Source organism: Chanos chanos, chromosome 13, assembly GCF_902362185.1.
Source record: "Chanos chanos chromosome 13, fChaCha1.1, whole genome shotgun sequence".
NCBI classification, from domain to species: domain Eukaryota; kingdom Metazoa; phylum Chordata; class Actinopteri; order Gonorynchiformes; family Chanidae; genus Chanos; species Chanos chanos.
This window is the reverse complement of record NC_044507.1, coordinates 9,220,311-9,233,542: the sequence shown is the minus strand read 5'-3', so window position 1 is coordinate 9,233,542 and position 13,232 is coordinate 9,220,311. Positions and strand designations below refer to the sequence as shown.

General features: G+C 42.4%; 1 protein-coding gene across 1 annotated transcript in view; it reads right to left on the bottom strand.

The window, feature by feature from the left end:
- The window catches only part of b4galnt4a (beta-1,4-N-acetyl-galactosaminyl transferase 4a), an 80,157-nt gene that overhangs the window by 17,199 nt on the left and 49,726 nt on the right, over positions 1-13,232 (bottom strand). The window contains exons 6-7 of the mRNA XM_030790609.1: positions 13,109-13,209; positions 8,658-8,725 (exon numbers count right to left, since the gene is read on the bottom strand). Coding sequence (XP_030646469.1) covers positions 8,658-8,725; positions 13,109-13,209 — 169 coding nt within the window. The remainder of the gene's footprint in view (positions 1-8,657; positions 8,726-13,108; positions 13,210-13,232) is intronic.

The following is a 13,232-nucleotide window of genomic DNA, read 5'->3' as shown; positions in this document are numbered from 1 at the left end:
ATAGCTTGTTTGCATGTATGTATGCCCGTGTGTGTGCGTTCGTGCGTGCGCGTGTGTGTATACATGGGCAGAAATGAAAGAGAGAGAAAAACAGAGAATATAGGGTGGAGTGCATGAGAAAGAGGCAAAGAGATGACAAGGAAGAAGAATTAGAAAATGAGAAAGTACAAAATGAGAGATGCACAGTATCACCTTTCAAATACCGATCTGTCTTATGAAATTATCGAATAAAGGGGGGGGGGGGGGCTGAAATATATTGAACTAGACAAGCAAAGAGAGAAGAAAGGTGGAGGGGAAACCTTAGAGGGGAGCAGAGGAGAAGAGAAGAGAAGAGACAGGGAATTTGAGGAGGTCTTGGACAGAGACAGAAAAGGTTTACGGAGAGGGGAAAAAAAAACAAGCAGCCCAGGGGTGTCAGTGTCAATGCTGTCTCCCTGTTTCCAGACTGAGTGAGACGCATGATCTGCTTTATATTGTGTATTTCAGAAATCAGAGCAGGTGTGTTGGCATGGTGACAAAACAAAATGTCCCAGTTTTTATTATCAAGTCTGGCACTGTTTGGGCGTGTGTGTGTGTGTGTGTGTGTGTGTGGGTGGGTGTGTGTGTCCCTTTAGCTCCCCTCTAATAAAACTGCAAGCATTAAATGCATATGCCCCTGCAGAAAAGTATCACATAATCTCAAACGGTTTAAACTGTGAGGTAGACGTATTCCTTTTTTTAGTGTCCTGAGATCTGCACTGAAGTTTCACATCTCAGTCTACCCTGACATCTCTCCACCTCCCTCCCTCTCTCTGTCTTTCTCTCTCTCTCTCTCTCTCTCTCTCTCTCTCTCCTACAAACACTGTCACACACGCACACACACACACACACACACACACACACACACACACACACACAAACACATCTACACAAGCGCTAACACACACTTAAAACACAGAGAGCGATATGGAGCAGTGTGCCTCGTCAGCTTTAAGGGCTGCTCCTGGTAAAGACTGACAGGTAAACACAGGCTGTCTGATGAAAATAATCCATGGGTGCGTACAGACACAATGGGCTACCATGACAGACAAAGAGAACAGGCGAGCCAATACGTAGTCTACTAAAACAAAGGAAATGGGAGAGAGAAACAGTGAGAGAGAGAGAGAGAGACAGAGAGAGAGAGAGACAGACAGACAGACAAAGAAAGTAACTGTGGAACCGACGGAGGAAGATGGGTATAAGCAGCGTAGTAAGATACACAGACAAAGAAAGAGAAAGAGAGATAGGAAGAGCTGTACACACCTTGGTAATGAGCATCTTGTTTACAAGGACAAAATACCATAAAACATAATACACGCTGGCCCTAAACAGCACTTCATGTGAGTTTACAAGGCATGCGGCGCTTAGAAATAAAGACATGTCTATCATTTTCAGCGACAGTCATAAAAGGGAACAAAAATAATGGAATACAATAAACAATAGCAATACTGAGCAATACTGAGCTACTTCAGCTGCTTTTGTTTTTCTCTTTTTTTTTTCTACCCCATCTTATCCTCTGACAACAGAGATCACAATAAAAGGGATTTGAGACCATCCCTCCAGACACAATTTATTTCTGTGTTTGTTGCTCATTGCCTTAATATTCTGTACAAACCAGCTTCTAAGGTTTACACACATGGATATGTCATTGAGATCACTGTCTTGCTGCAAGATCCAGTCTTAACTCCCTGACAAAGGAAACCATGTTTTGGTCTAAAATGTGCTAGTACCGGATAAAGCTGACAACACTGTCGCCCAGAGCAGGACTCTAAGACCAGCGGACAAAAGAAATCAGTTCCACAGCATCACAGTCTCACCAGTGCTTCTCTGTAAAGCATATTTGCCTTTGAACTGCTAACTCGCTAACTCGCCGTGTGACCAGTAAGCACCACCGCTGTCCTACCTGCCCACAGTCGCTCATCACATTTATTTAGAGAATTACCTTTATTGGTTACCCCAATAACATTTAACAAGATTTTTCTTGTAACCATTCCAAATAAACTCTTGGCACGGAGTTCAGTTCACTAATTGTAAATTAGACTGCTTCAGCACAACACGCTTCTCTGTAATTCTCTTTTTGTAGGCCCCTCTTTGTTGCCTGTCAACTGTTCTCATTATAGCAACTACACCCAAACAAAGAATATAGTAATGTGTTTTTGTAATACTTTCAGAATGAGATACAGTTCAGGAGTTGGTTTTTTATTCTAAAGCACTATTTTACTCATTCCTATCTGCGGTGCTGTTAACGTTAAAGGGCCATAACTGTCCAGAGACCTTGCACGGGCGTCCCAGGGCAGTGTGTTAATGACAGGGGACACGGCACTGCACAGGAATATGATAACCGAGAGAAGAAAGAGTAACAGAGGATGACAAATGAGTGCACATCCAGACAGAGATGGAACGATAAGACACAACCACATGAGAAAGAGAGAGAGAGAGAGGGAGAGAGAGAGAGGAGGAGAGAGAGAGAGAGAGGGAGTGAGGGAGAGAGAGAGATGGTAGGACAGGCTTTTAATTGTTTGACTAATTGCTGGTTCTGTCTTGAGTATGTATCTTAATAATTCAGTGGAACAGAAAATGGGAAAGCCACAAAGATACGAATGTCTGAGAACAAGCTTCATTACAGGCATAATTTATGCTGATCAAATTGTCATCAGCAACCAAAATATGCTAAAAATGTATAATCAAGATCAAAATCAAGATAATGCTACATAATGCACTCTCATGCAACCAAAGTGCTCTGCATCACTAGTTCCATCAAAAGTTACAAAAATGTTAAAATATTCTAAGACTTCAGAGCTTTTTCAACGAAAAAAAAAAGAAAAAAGAAAAAGCAGCTTGTGCTCCCTCAATAATTCAGAAACTCTGGAGGTTACAGGGCAATCCATACATTTATGCAAAAGCCTCTACCCCAGTGAGTCTAAAGAGACTATGGTAAAGCTTCACTGTTTGAGCGATGTGCCTTTGCTTTCAGTCATTTTCATGTGAAACTACTACGATCTGAGCCATAAAACCTCACCATCTTTTAAACAGTTGTCAAAGAGAATGTCTCTGAGGGAAATATGGTGTCTTAAATTCGAGTAAACAACAACTGCAATATATTTATGCAAAGTAGCTAATGATGATAAACTACTAAAACCGTGTTCAATGAGCACCCACAAGAAATAAAGCTTTTGGAGAGTCTAAAAATTGTGTCCTATCAAAAAATGATGACTGTTACTGATTAAGTCGTTTTGGTGTTTCAAAGCAGTAACAGAGTAATTGACCAAGGACAGCAACCGAAAATGGACCTTAGTTAGGAGGAGAATGGTTCTATCTGAAAGTGAGAAAAAAAGAACAGAGAAGAAAGCATGAAAAAGAGAGAAGGAGATAGAGAGAGATGGAATTGAAGAAATGTCAACATTTGCTGTCAATCATAAGGCACTACCTCTACAGAAATGTCAGACATGCCATCAGAAAAAAGGCCCTGAATCTGATTTGAGCTTTTCTCTCTCCTGCGCTAATGTCAAAGGTCAGCGAAGCCCATCTCAGTATCGATGAGTACATCTGAAGGTGACTAAAACCCAGGAGACCTGCCTGTCTTCTTAACTGGTTTACCGACTCAAAGCGAACACAACAAGCCCCCATGACTGCACATCACATTAAGCTGCGCCTTCTGCAGCCTCAAACACGTTCATGATTTTTCAGCACATTCACTTTAAGAACACGAGGCAAACCTCCACAAACGGAATAAGAGTCATGCCAGAGTATAACAAGTGTAGCTGTAAAAACACAGCATGACATGTGGTATTTCCATGTGGCACCGTGGAGTATTTGAGTAATAGTTTCCTTAAATCAGTCTAAGGGAAATAAGAACTGTAGCAAAATATTTAAAAAAAAAGAGAGAGAGAGAGAAACAGCCCTGCCCTTTGGAAGGGATGACGATTTTGTAATCAAATGATTAAAGACTAGAGCAGTGACATGTTGACAAGCAGGTTGAAACGGCTTTGATCACCTGATGAAAATAAAAAAAACTGAAGTAAGTCAGTGTTCTGTGACCAGGTCAAACCAGAGTCAGAAAACTGAGTCTATACTGGTCTAGGCCAGAACAGTACACCTCGCCCCTGTCACTCACTGTACCCAAGGTCTGTTTGGGAACCCGGAGAGACCAATAAGCCTTTATCCTATTTCTGTCACCATCCCATCATTATCTGTCCTTTCTCTGACACACGCGCACACACACACACATACATACACACACACACACACACACACACACATTTCATACTCCTTTTGATTTCCTGCATACATTGTCAAACTTTTTTTTTTTCTACAACTCACTAACTAAGAGAAGGCATATAATTAATATATTAAATTACACGGTTTGTTTACAGATCACCTGTTACTGTTTTCCAAAACAGTAATAAGTAATTCACTAAAAAAAAAAAAAACAAGTTCAGGAGACCATTGTTTATATCACCTGTAAATGTGAAAAAAACCCATATTAACTAATATAATAACAATAATTTACTAATACCTGAAGTGTTACAATACACAGAGACAAACAGTCTGACACCATTATTTAGAGTCTGTTCATGACCCTGTTGATGAAAACGAAGGAACTCTCATTATGAAGGCGTTACGTGTTGGGCAGGATACGTAACCAGTGCTTATTCACACCATGAATCTGCATTTTCTGTTTGATTGAGCGGACAGGAACCATGTCTGGCCTGACTGGATCTACGTTCGTTCACTGCGCCTCCGTTAGACTGTAACAGCAAAGGAAACAGCAAAGCGTATAAGACCAGCAGCGATCACCTCAGAGAGATCTTGTTCATCAGAGTGAGAGGAAAACGGGCCTCTAGCCCATACATAATGTAGCAGTTACATTCACTCTGCTATAGCATATGCACAGAAGTGAAAAGTCTGCACACTGTTATTAAGAGTCTTGTTAATGACTTAATAAAGACTGTTATTTTAATGTGTTGCCTACAGATGGCGAACACACAGTTAAAGTACCCGCAACAGAAGGAGAGAGTGAAGTGCAGTGTATTTGTATCTTTCTAATGCACCTGAGGGTGTGTCGTGTGATGCTATAATACCGTGACATTGGCAGAGGAGTGTCTGGTCTACGTGGATGTTTTAGACGGTGGCTTTGCTCCTGGCTCCACTCACAACTACATCATCGTTAAAACACTATCTAAGGACATTACTGCTCCTTTTTATAGGACCCTGTAAAATGTACTTGCTAATCAAAATGAATTCATTTATACCTAGTGCCATAACTCAAGCTGGAGACATTATAGGTGGTTGAGATGTGATAACTGCTCTGATTAGCTACATAAATAACATTGGTCACCCTGAGCAACGGTCAGACACTCTGCATGAGAAAGAAACATTCAGTACAATACTGCTGTCTCTGCATATAAGCAACACACACACACACACACACACACGCACACACACACACACACACACACACACACACAGACTTAGGTTTACAGCCTAAGTTGTCTCTGAGTAAGGGAATGGGAATGAACATATGGGCAACGAGAAGCTAATTGCCTCAACAGCTTGATTTGTTGACAGTGTTTTTTTCCCCTTATTTTTTATAAGGTATCTTTTGGGTATCTGGGTTTGCTTTGAAAGTACACGATGTTAAACTCAGTCATCCCAGCAGAGCCACGGTTGCTGAAGGCAAGGAGGACATTTTGCCCTCTCTCTCAAAAACAGAAATCTCAGCACGCAAAGACAGCGTCCCTACTGTCCGTGAACGTCTCAGCAGCTGTGTGACGCTAGGTGCGATTCTCCTCTCCTTTAGAGATACTGCGAGATGATTTAAAAAAAAGAAAGGAAAAAAAAAAACTGCAGCCCTTTTTCATTGGTATGGACCTCCGCTGGATCCTGTCAAAACAAATATCGGCGCGGGTTTTTCCGTAGAATTTCCGCCCTGTCAGGTTACATTATACCATACACCTCCTAATGCTTTGCTATCTTTTCTCCACGGTTCAATAGGTGCTTGTTTTCCTCCTGTTGCAGTGTTTTGGAATCTCGCGTCATAAAGGAGAAAAATAGAACACAGACAGCGTTACCTCCTCCCCCTTTAGCTTGTTTTCCTCACACTGTCTCCTTTTTTGATTATTCAATTTAACAGTGGTGTGAGAACTATGACTGCCATGCGTAACCAAGGATATCACACACATATCAACAGAGAGGAGGTCTCTCACTGATCCAAAGCCCTCTGTGGATATAATATGACAGTTTGGAAAGACGGAAAACATCATTGCCGACATCTCCAGAATCACACTGTCAGCCATTAGCATCTCTCTATCTCTCTCTGGAAGAAGGAAATCATATGGTTATTATGAGGCTAGATGGTATAAAACTTGGATTAAACCATAAGCACTCAACATGAAGGGAGTCTCAGCTGTGCAGCATTTTTCAGTTTATCTGGAGGCATTAAAGCTCTCCACATATCTGCCTCAAGACTTCCAGGCTATTAAGAATCATTCTTTTTCACTGAGTCTAAATGGAGACCTTAAAAATAGGAAAAACATAGCTACAAATTAAAAATGTGGCCCAGAAAATAAAATGTAAAATAAAATATCTCGCTTGTGTTGAGTGTAGGTAAAAAACACTTGCAAAAATTCAGTGAATGTTCAAAACAGCAGCGAACCGTGGGAAAGCAGGAGAAGTTACTCCTCTTTTCTCATATTTAGGAGAGACACATTTCTTCATGCCTGAGCCGGTTCCAACAGAGTAATTATGGCAATCTGCACGGAACAGAATATTACTGAGGAGTGTGACTTACGGCCCGCTTGGCAGCAAATATGAGTTATGGCACTGTTTTTTTTTGTGGAGATATTTGCACGTCAGTGTGTGTATGTGTGTGTGTCTGTGAGAGTAGTCAGCCTGATGAGATAACTGTGTGAAAATTGGATGTCTTTTAACTACGCTTAAATAATTGTCCTTTGACTCCTTTAGCGGTAAAATCCTTTGCAAACTTTTTTTTTTTTTTTTTTCTCCCTGGTCTTCTGACCTCTTACCTGCAGAGCGGCTTCAATCACCCCCCACAGCTCAATAAACTGTACTAAAATCCCATCATAGCAGGGACCCCCGCTTCAGACTGCAGAAAATGAGGGCGAGGAGAGGTTAACCGCTTTGTGGCGTCTCCGCGGCCTGCTATTTGCGTTTAGCGCCGCCGTGTCTCTCCCCTAGCGCACTGTATCAACACTTCCCGCGCTCGGGTGGGTAAAATGGTTTGAGTGCTTATCGGTGGGCATACAGGATGAATAATGCAGGAGAATCAAACGCTTCTAAGTGACATAAGGGACACACAGCTTAGTCCCCCATGGAGTTCCTGCCACTACCTGTGTGTGCGACTGACTGTTGGAGCGAGCGCTAATATTTACCCAAATAGCATAAAGAGCTGGTTTGGCAGTACCTAGAATTTCAGAAAAAAGTAATTCAATCGTATGAAACCAAAATTCTGATTATGGCTGTATGTGTTCCACAGTAGGGAAAAGGGCAGAGTTCATTTCAGAGGCAACCATCTTCACCCACTCAAATCACTGATACAATGATTTTTTTTTGGGGGGGGGGGGACTATTGAATCATCTAATATCTTTTAGACAGAAGAAAAACAACATATCATTTTATCTCCCACTTATGCTGATGACTAGTTGCCAACGGGGACAAGTAAATATAATTTTTGTGAGAAACTGTTTGTGAAAAATGAGTATTATATTGCAGGATGAATAAAGGGCTTATTGTATTTGTGGAATGGGGTTTGAGAGAATTTTTTTGGGCAAAATAACAAGTGGTTGAGATGCAGCTTTGCCAGCTGGACCTTAATCCGATCAATGCTATTGAAGGCAATTCAATTAACACAGCTGACCATTTTCTTTCCTGCTCGACGGTAAAAATGTGTGAACCTTCTAGAGTCTTCTCCTTAGCCATCACACCAGTGTACAAAGAAACGAGCGCTAGAACATTTTCCTTAAAATCAATAATTAAGACGCATTATCCGATGACTTCTCCTGATCACAGCGTTACTGAGCTTCCATAGATTAAAGCTATTTGATGGAAGGGGGGCTTAATTGATTATGTTACACAAGAGACAGAAACATCCTCTAATTAGCAGGCAAATCACCAACATCGAGTATTAAATCACAGCATGAACAGAGAACTGTGCGGGTGCTATGTCAGGAAAGGACATCTGAAGTATTTGTATTGTCAGTTATGAATAGAAAACCCTTTGGGATTCAGCTAGAGGACACTTAGGACATCAAGAGAGGCTTTTGAATACTGACTCATTTTTTGCACGCCTTTTGTTGGTTTGTTAATGCTTTGCTGTGTGTGTGTTTGTGTGTGTCTGTGTGAGTGTGTGTGTATGTGTGTGTGTGTGTGTGTGTGAGAGAGAGAGAGAGAGAGAGAGAGATCTCAGATATCAGAGCTAATGACACATTTCAGTCAGTACCAGTATCATGCCGGAGAACCAACGGATGGTGATTTTGCGTTTGTGTTTGTGTGTGTGTGTGTGTGTGTGTGTGTGCGTGTGTGTGTGTGCGTGTGTGTGTGTTTGTGTGTGTGTGTCTGTGTGCTTAAAGCTAATCATGCATCAGTGTGACTTGTGATAAATCCATCGAAGACATACTTACTGGACGGACTTGGAGGACTGAGACCTGAACTTGCTGAACTCCCCTGGAGCAGTCCATTCAGAGCCCAACTGTAACCCAGAAAAAAACACCACTTTAAAATCCAGTATACATCAAACATCATTTCACAGGACCTATATTCTGGAGCTATTTTTCCTGTAACACAGGAAAAAAAAAACACCACTTTAAAATCCAGTATACATCAAACATGGTTTCACAGGACCTATATTCTGCTTTGGCAAAAAAAAAAAAAGAGCGTGAAAGGAAAGAAAAAAGGTTTTCGGCACAGAGAAGGCTGTCTACAGCTGCGATTTACTTGGTGGTCTCTCAGTGAATACATCTACTGTCAAAGATGTCAGTGAACACAAACCATGTGCACTGATCCACACCACTGCGGTCTCATATAGACTTACGTTTAGGAAACAAGACGTCTAAACGCGTGAACTGAGTAATACATAAATAACACTGAACAACAGAGCAAGCGTAGTTTACACACTCCCGGTAAAACCCAATGAACAGTCTCACTAATCCTCTGCCCTTTACTGTAGCCACATTTTCATACTGTGTAAAGACAACAAATAATAACGAATAGTAACTAATGGTAAAAAAAAAAATGCTAGTTATGGCTTGTTGTTATTCGTGATGTAAATCTAAGATTTGTTTTCGTGGTCAAAGCTGTGATGAAAAACAATAAGGAGAATAAGTCAAACAGAGCTATAGAGAGGCAGTTGCTACACTGTAAGTGGCGGAAGAATGATTGCGAAGCGAGTAAACACAGGATTATGCCTCATCATGAAAAACAGGTCACCAGCGGAACCACTGATTATTTACATTAAACAGACACAACACGGCATTTGCTGGAAAAGTCCGTCTGCTCCTGAACGGCACATGAATCGCGCCGCAAAGATATCCGTGAGCTGAAACAGCATCAGTAAAGCAGAGGTAAAGAGAGTGACAGAGGAAAAAAAAAAAAAAAAAAGCAAGGAACGAAAGCAAGAGAACGAGGGCGAAAGAACGAAGACGTGTAAGGGGGGGATGAGAGAGGCAGAAAAAAATCCACAAGGGCAAGGGAAAAGAAATGAGTTGGGAGTGAAAGAGTTTGGAGCGTGAGAGCAGCTCTTCGGGCTCTTCAGAAATAAAGCGCGTTGTTCCTGCCTACAGTCGCATCTGAGACTACTGATTTTCCCACTAGGCCAGAGCGACTGCTGTTCTAATTAGGGCCCCTGCTGTCACTGATCCGTAATGAAAGCACAAGGACGAGATCACAGCAGGCATGCCTCTAATTGTTTATCTTTGTCATTTTTCTCCTTTTTAAAACATAAGCGCAAGTTGCACATTGGTGTAATTAATCGCAATGCCTCCTGGTTCCGTAAACAGCTTGTACTCAATGGCTTCTTTCTTGTGTCTCGTATATGGAAACACACAGCGACCAACATCAAGGAAGGGCAACCTCCATATAGCACCAGAGTCATATCCTCCTTCCTCCGCCCTCAATCCGCCCCCCCCCCCCCCACCCCCCACCATCAAATGGAGTGTGTTTACTGCTGTCGTCACACACACAGGCTCTGTCGCTTTAAGCACAAACCCACATTTATGACCTGGCCAAAACTAATTACCACCAATGCCAAATAAAACGAACTGTCTCCGAGGGCTAAAACGAGAAGGCATTAGTGGAGCGTCTGAAATACTCTCCAACCTAGAATCCAAGAAGTCGGGCGTACAGTACATTTCCACTGGAATGTTCCTACCGGAAAAACGTTTTCTAAAACCTGCAGAGCACAGAAGGATTGTAGTGGACTTAAACACGCACAGGGTTGGGTCAGCGTTTCCATGCGCGGGCACATACGACAATACGACACAAGACTGACTGAGTGCTCAGGGAGGCCACCGAGAGAAAATTAAACGCAAAAAAACCCCAAAACATCCTGACACATTTTTAAATAGTCCGTTTGAAACGTGTGACAGCTAAAACTAAGTACATCCACATTACATACACACACACACACACACACACACACACGCACATTATTTCAGTTCAGCGCTTATGAAAATGACAGGGGAGATACCAAAAGCAATTACTCATTTTAAACTCCCGAGATGAATCATCTTTGTTTATGGCCAATACATTATGTTTTCCTATAACAGAAGAGGAGAGAAAAACGGGGGGGGAGATTGACTGACATTTTGTGATTGACTGCCCACTTGCTCTCCAAGGTAAACGGTGTGGTGTGGACATATGACCGAGGTACTTGAACATCTGTGCCTTTTGGTGTGGTTTCCAAAGGAACCATAAAAACCTTTTTTTTTTTTTTTTTTTTTTCAGACAAAGCCACATTATGCCTCTATGGAAGGCTGGTATTCCCTATGCTATAACTCCTTTCTGTTTCTTCACTCCAGTATTTCTCAGAGATGTGAACTTTCACCAAACGAGGGATTACTCTGAGAACATTCATTTCAGCTTGACTGTGACCCTGAGCCCTCTGAAAATGAAAAAGGGGCAGAAGTGGAGAATACAAGAACGTAAGAACTATTACATAGCAACCATCCCTCTTTCTCTCTCTTTCTCTCTCTCTCGCTCTTTCTCTCTCTCTCTCTCTCTCTCTCTCTCCCTCTCTCTCTGTTTTTCTGCTGTGACCTCTCTCTCAATTTTGCTGAAGAGAGTGGACAGAATTGAAAAGACTGAGCGTCAGACGTGCTATTTTAAACAAAGTTGAGCCTTCTGAGATGAGGGCCAGCCCTCCAGACAACACTCCATTTCAGAGCACTGACACTTGAATGGGCCGCCTTCGACACACGGACGCTCGCAGCAGCGCTGTTTTGACGCCTCAGTGGATTTCTCAAACCGTAGGGGGAAAAAATAGACCGTCAGCCCATTGGCCTACTGGAAATCATTTTGAATTCTGGACAGACGGCCATTATTCACTGAGACAAAGGGCCGTCTCGGAACGCCGTCTTCTCAATCGATCACGCCTCTGTGGCAAGATATCAAGCCCTTGGTGGCTAGCACCATGCCGCGTGTGCGCGGTAATGCTACCTCGCATCAGATGTAATCGATACAGGCGCCTCCTGTACCACAATTCAAATACAGTTATGCTGGTCTCTAGCTAAGCAACTGTGTTTTGCCAAGTCAGTGTGTTCATTTATCTTACACTTCTCTGCTTCACCCTGTAAAAGGCATAATCGCCACAGGAACTATGATATGTAATTAGGTGGTGGATATGCATTTTGATTAGAAATCAAAGCATTAGAAATCAAGGTGTTAGAGAAAAAGAGAGAGAGAGTGAGAGAGAGAGAGAGAGAGAGAGAGAGACAGACAGAGAGAGAGAGAGAAAAAAGGAGAGAGAGAGAGAGAGAGACAGACAGAGAGAGAGAGAGAGAACAGAACACTCATGATGCTTTAAGACTGCCCCCTCTGTGATCCCGGCAGCCCAGAGAGCACCTCTCAGTGGTCGTCATGGAGATGGGCTTGTTATTATGTCTCAGAGCTCACACAGTTGGGCAGGCCGTGGCCTTAACCATCACTCCTCAAGCAGAAAGAAGACGTTGGAGGTGGGGAAGGAGGCGGGTAAGGGATCAAATCTGAGAGGTTCCCACTTCTGTTAATGACTGAAAAAATCTCACTCGACTTCCTTCCTGTACACTCAGCAGGACATCCTGACAAGTGATGTGTTTGCGGCGCACAAATTCACTTTTAGCAACAGTCCAGTGGAAGACTAATCTTACCATCTCTCATCAGCTTTTCTCCTTTTTTTCACCCTTTATATCAGGACTACAGCATTAAACAAAAAAACATTTGCTTTCTCAGTCGTACATCAGTCATTAACAGAATTACTGCAGGATGACATCAGTAGTGAAACAACATATCGCCATATGTAGTAATCCTCACATTGAGAGCACATCATATATATTAATATTGCAGGGAACTACATGAGCACATAGACCAAAAAAAGGAGAGAGAGAGAAAGAGAGAGAGAACACGGATATCCTGCAGAGAAAGATCATAAATTATTTCATTTCTGCCTGAGGACATGGACATCTCTTGTTAAGACACATCCCATCACAATACAAAGTCACCAGCAAAGTATTGTACATGAAGGATCAGAGTGAGACGATGGATTAGAGTTCAGCGGAGTTATGTGAGGGAACCACCTGTTTGGAAAGGTCAGGCAGGGTAAAATCTGAGGCTGAAGGCTATACGGATTTTAAAGAGCGATTCGTAATCCCCTGCCGAAACAGGGGGGGGAAAAAAACAGCCAGGAAAAAAAAAAAGAGATAATGACTAACAATGACCGTGAAAAACGGCACTTGCATAGCTTGGCTAACTGAATGGAGTGTGTAAAATGTCATTATCTCTGAATCCTAGGCCTTTTTGTGTGAGTATAGCACTATTGTCTCATGTTCCCCTCATCTATATGAATCACAAAAGCACTACGGTACCACTGTGGACCGCTTACCCGTCCCACGTAGACCAGGAGCCTGGCATTTACTGGGCTCTCGTCTGTGCTCAGCCAGAACTCAGAGTTATCGTCAGACGCCACGGCAAACTGGAAATCACCTGAGTGAGACAGACAAAAGCAC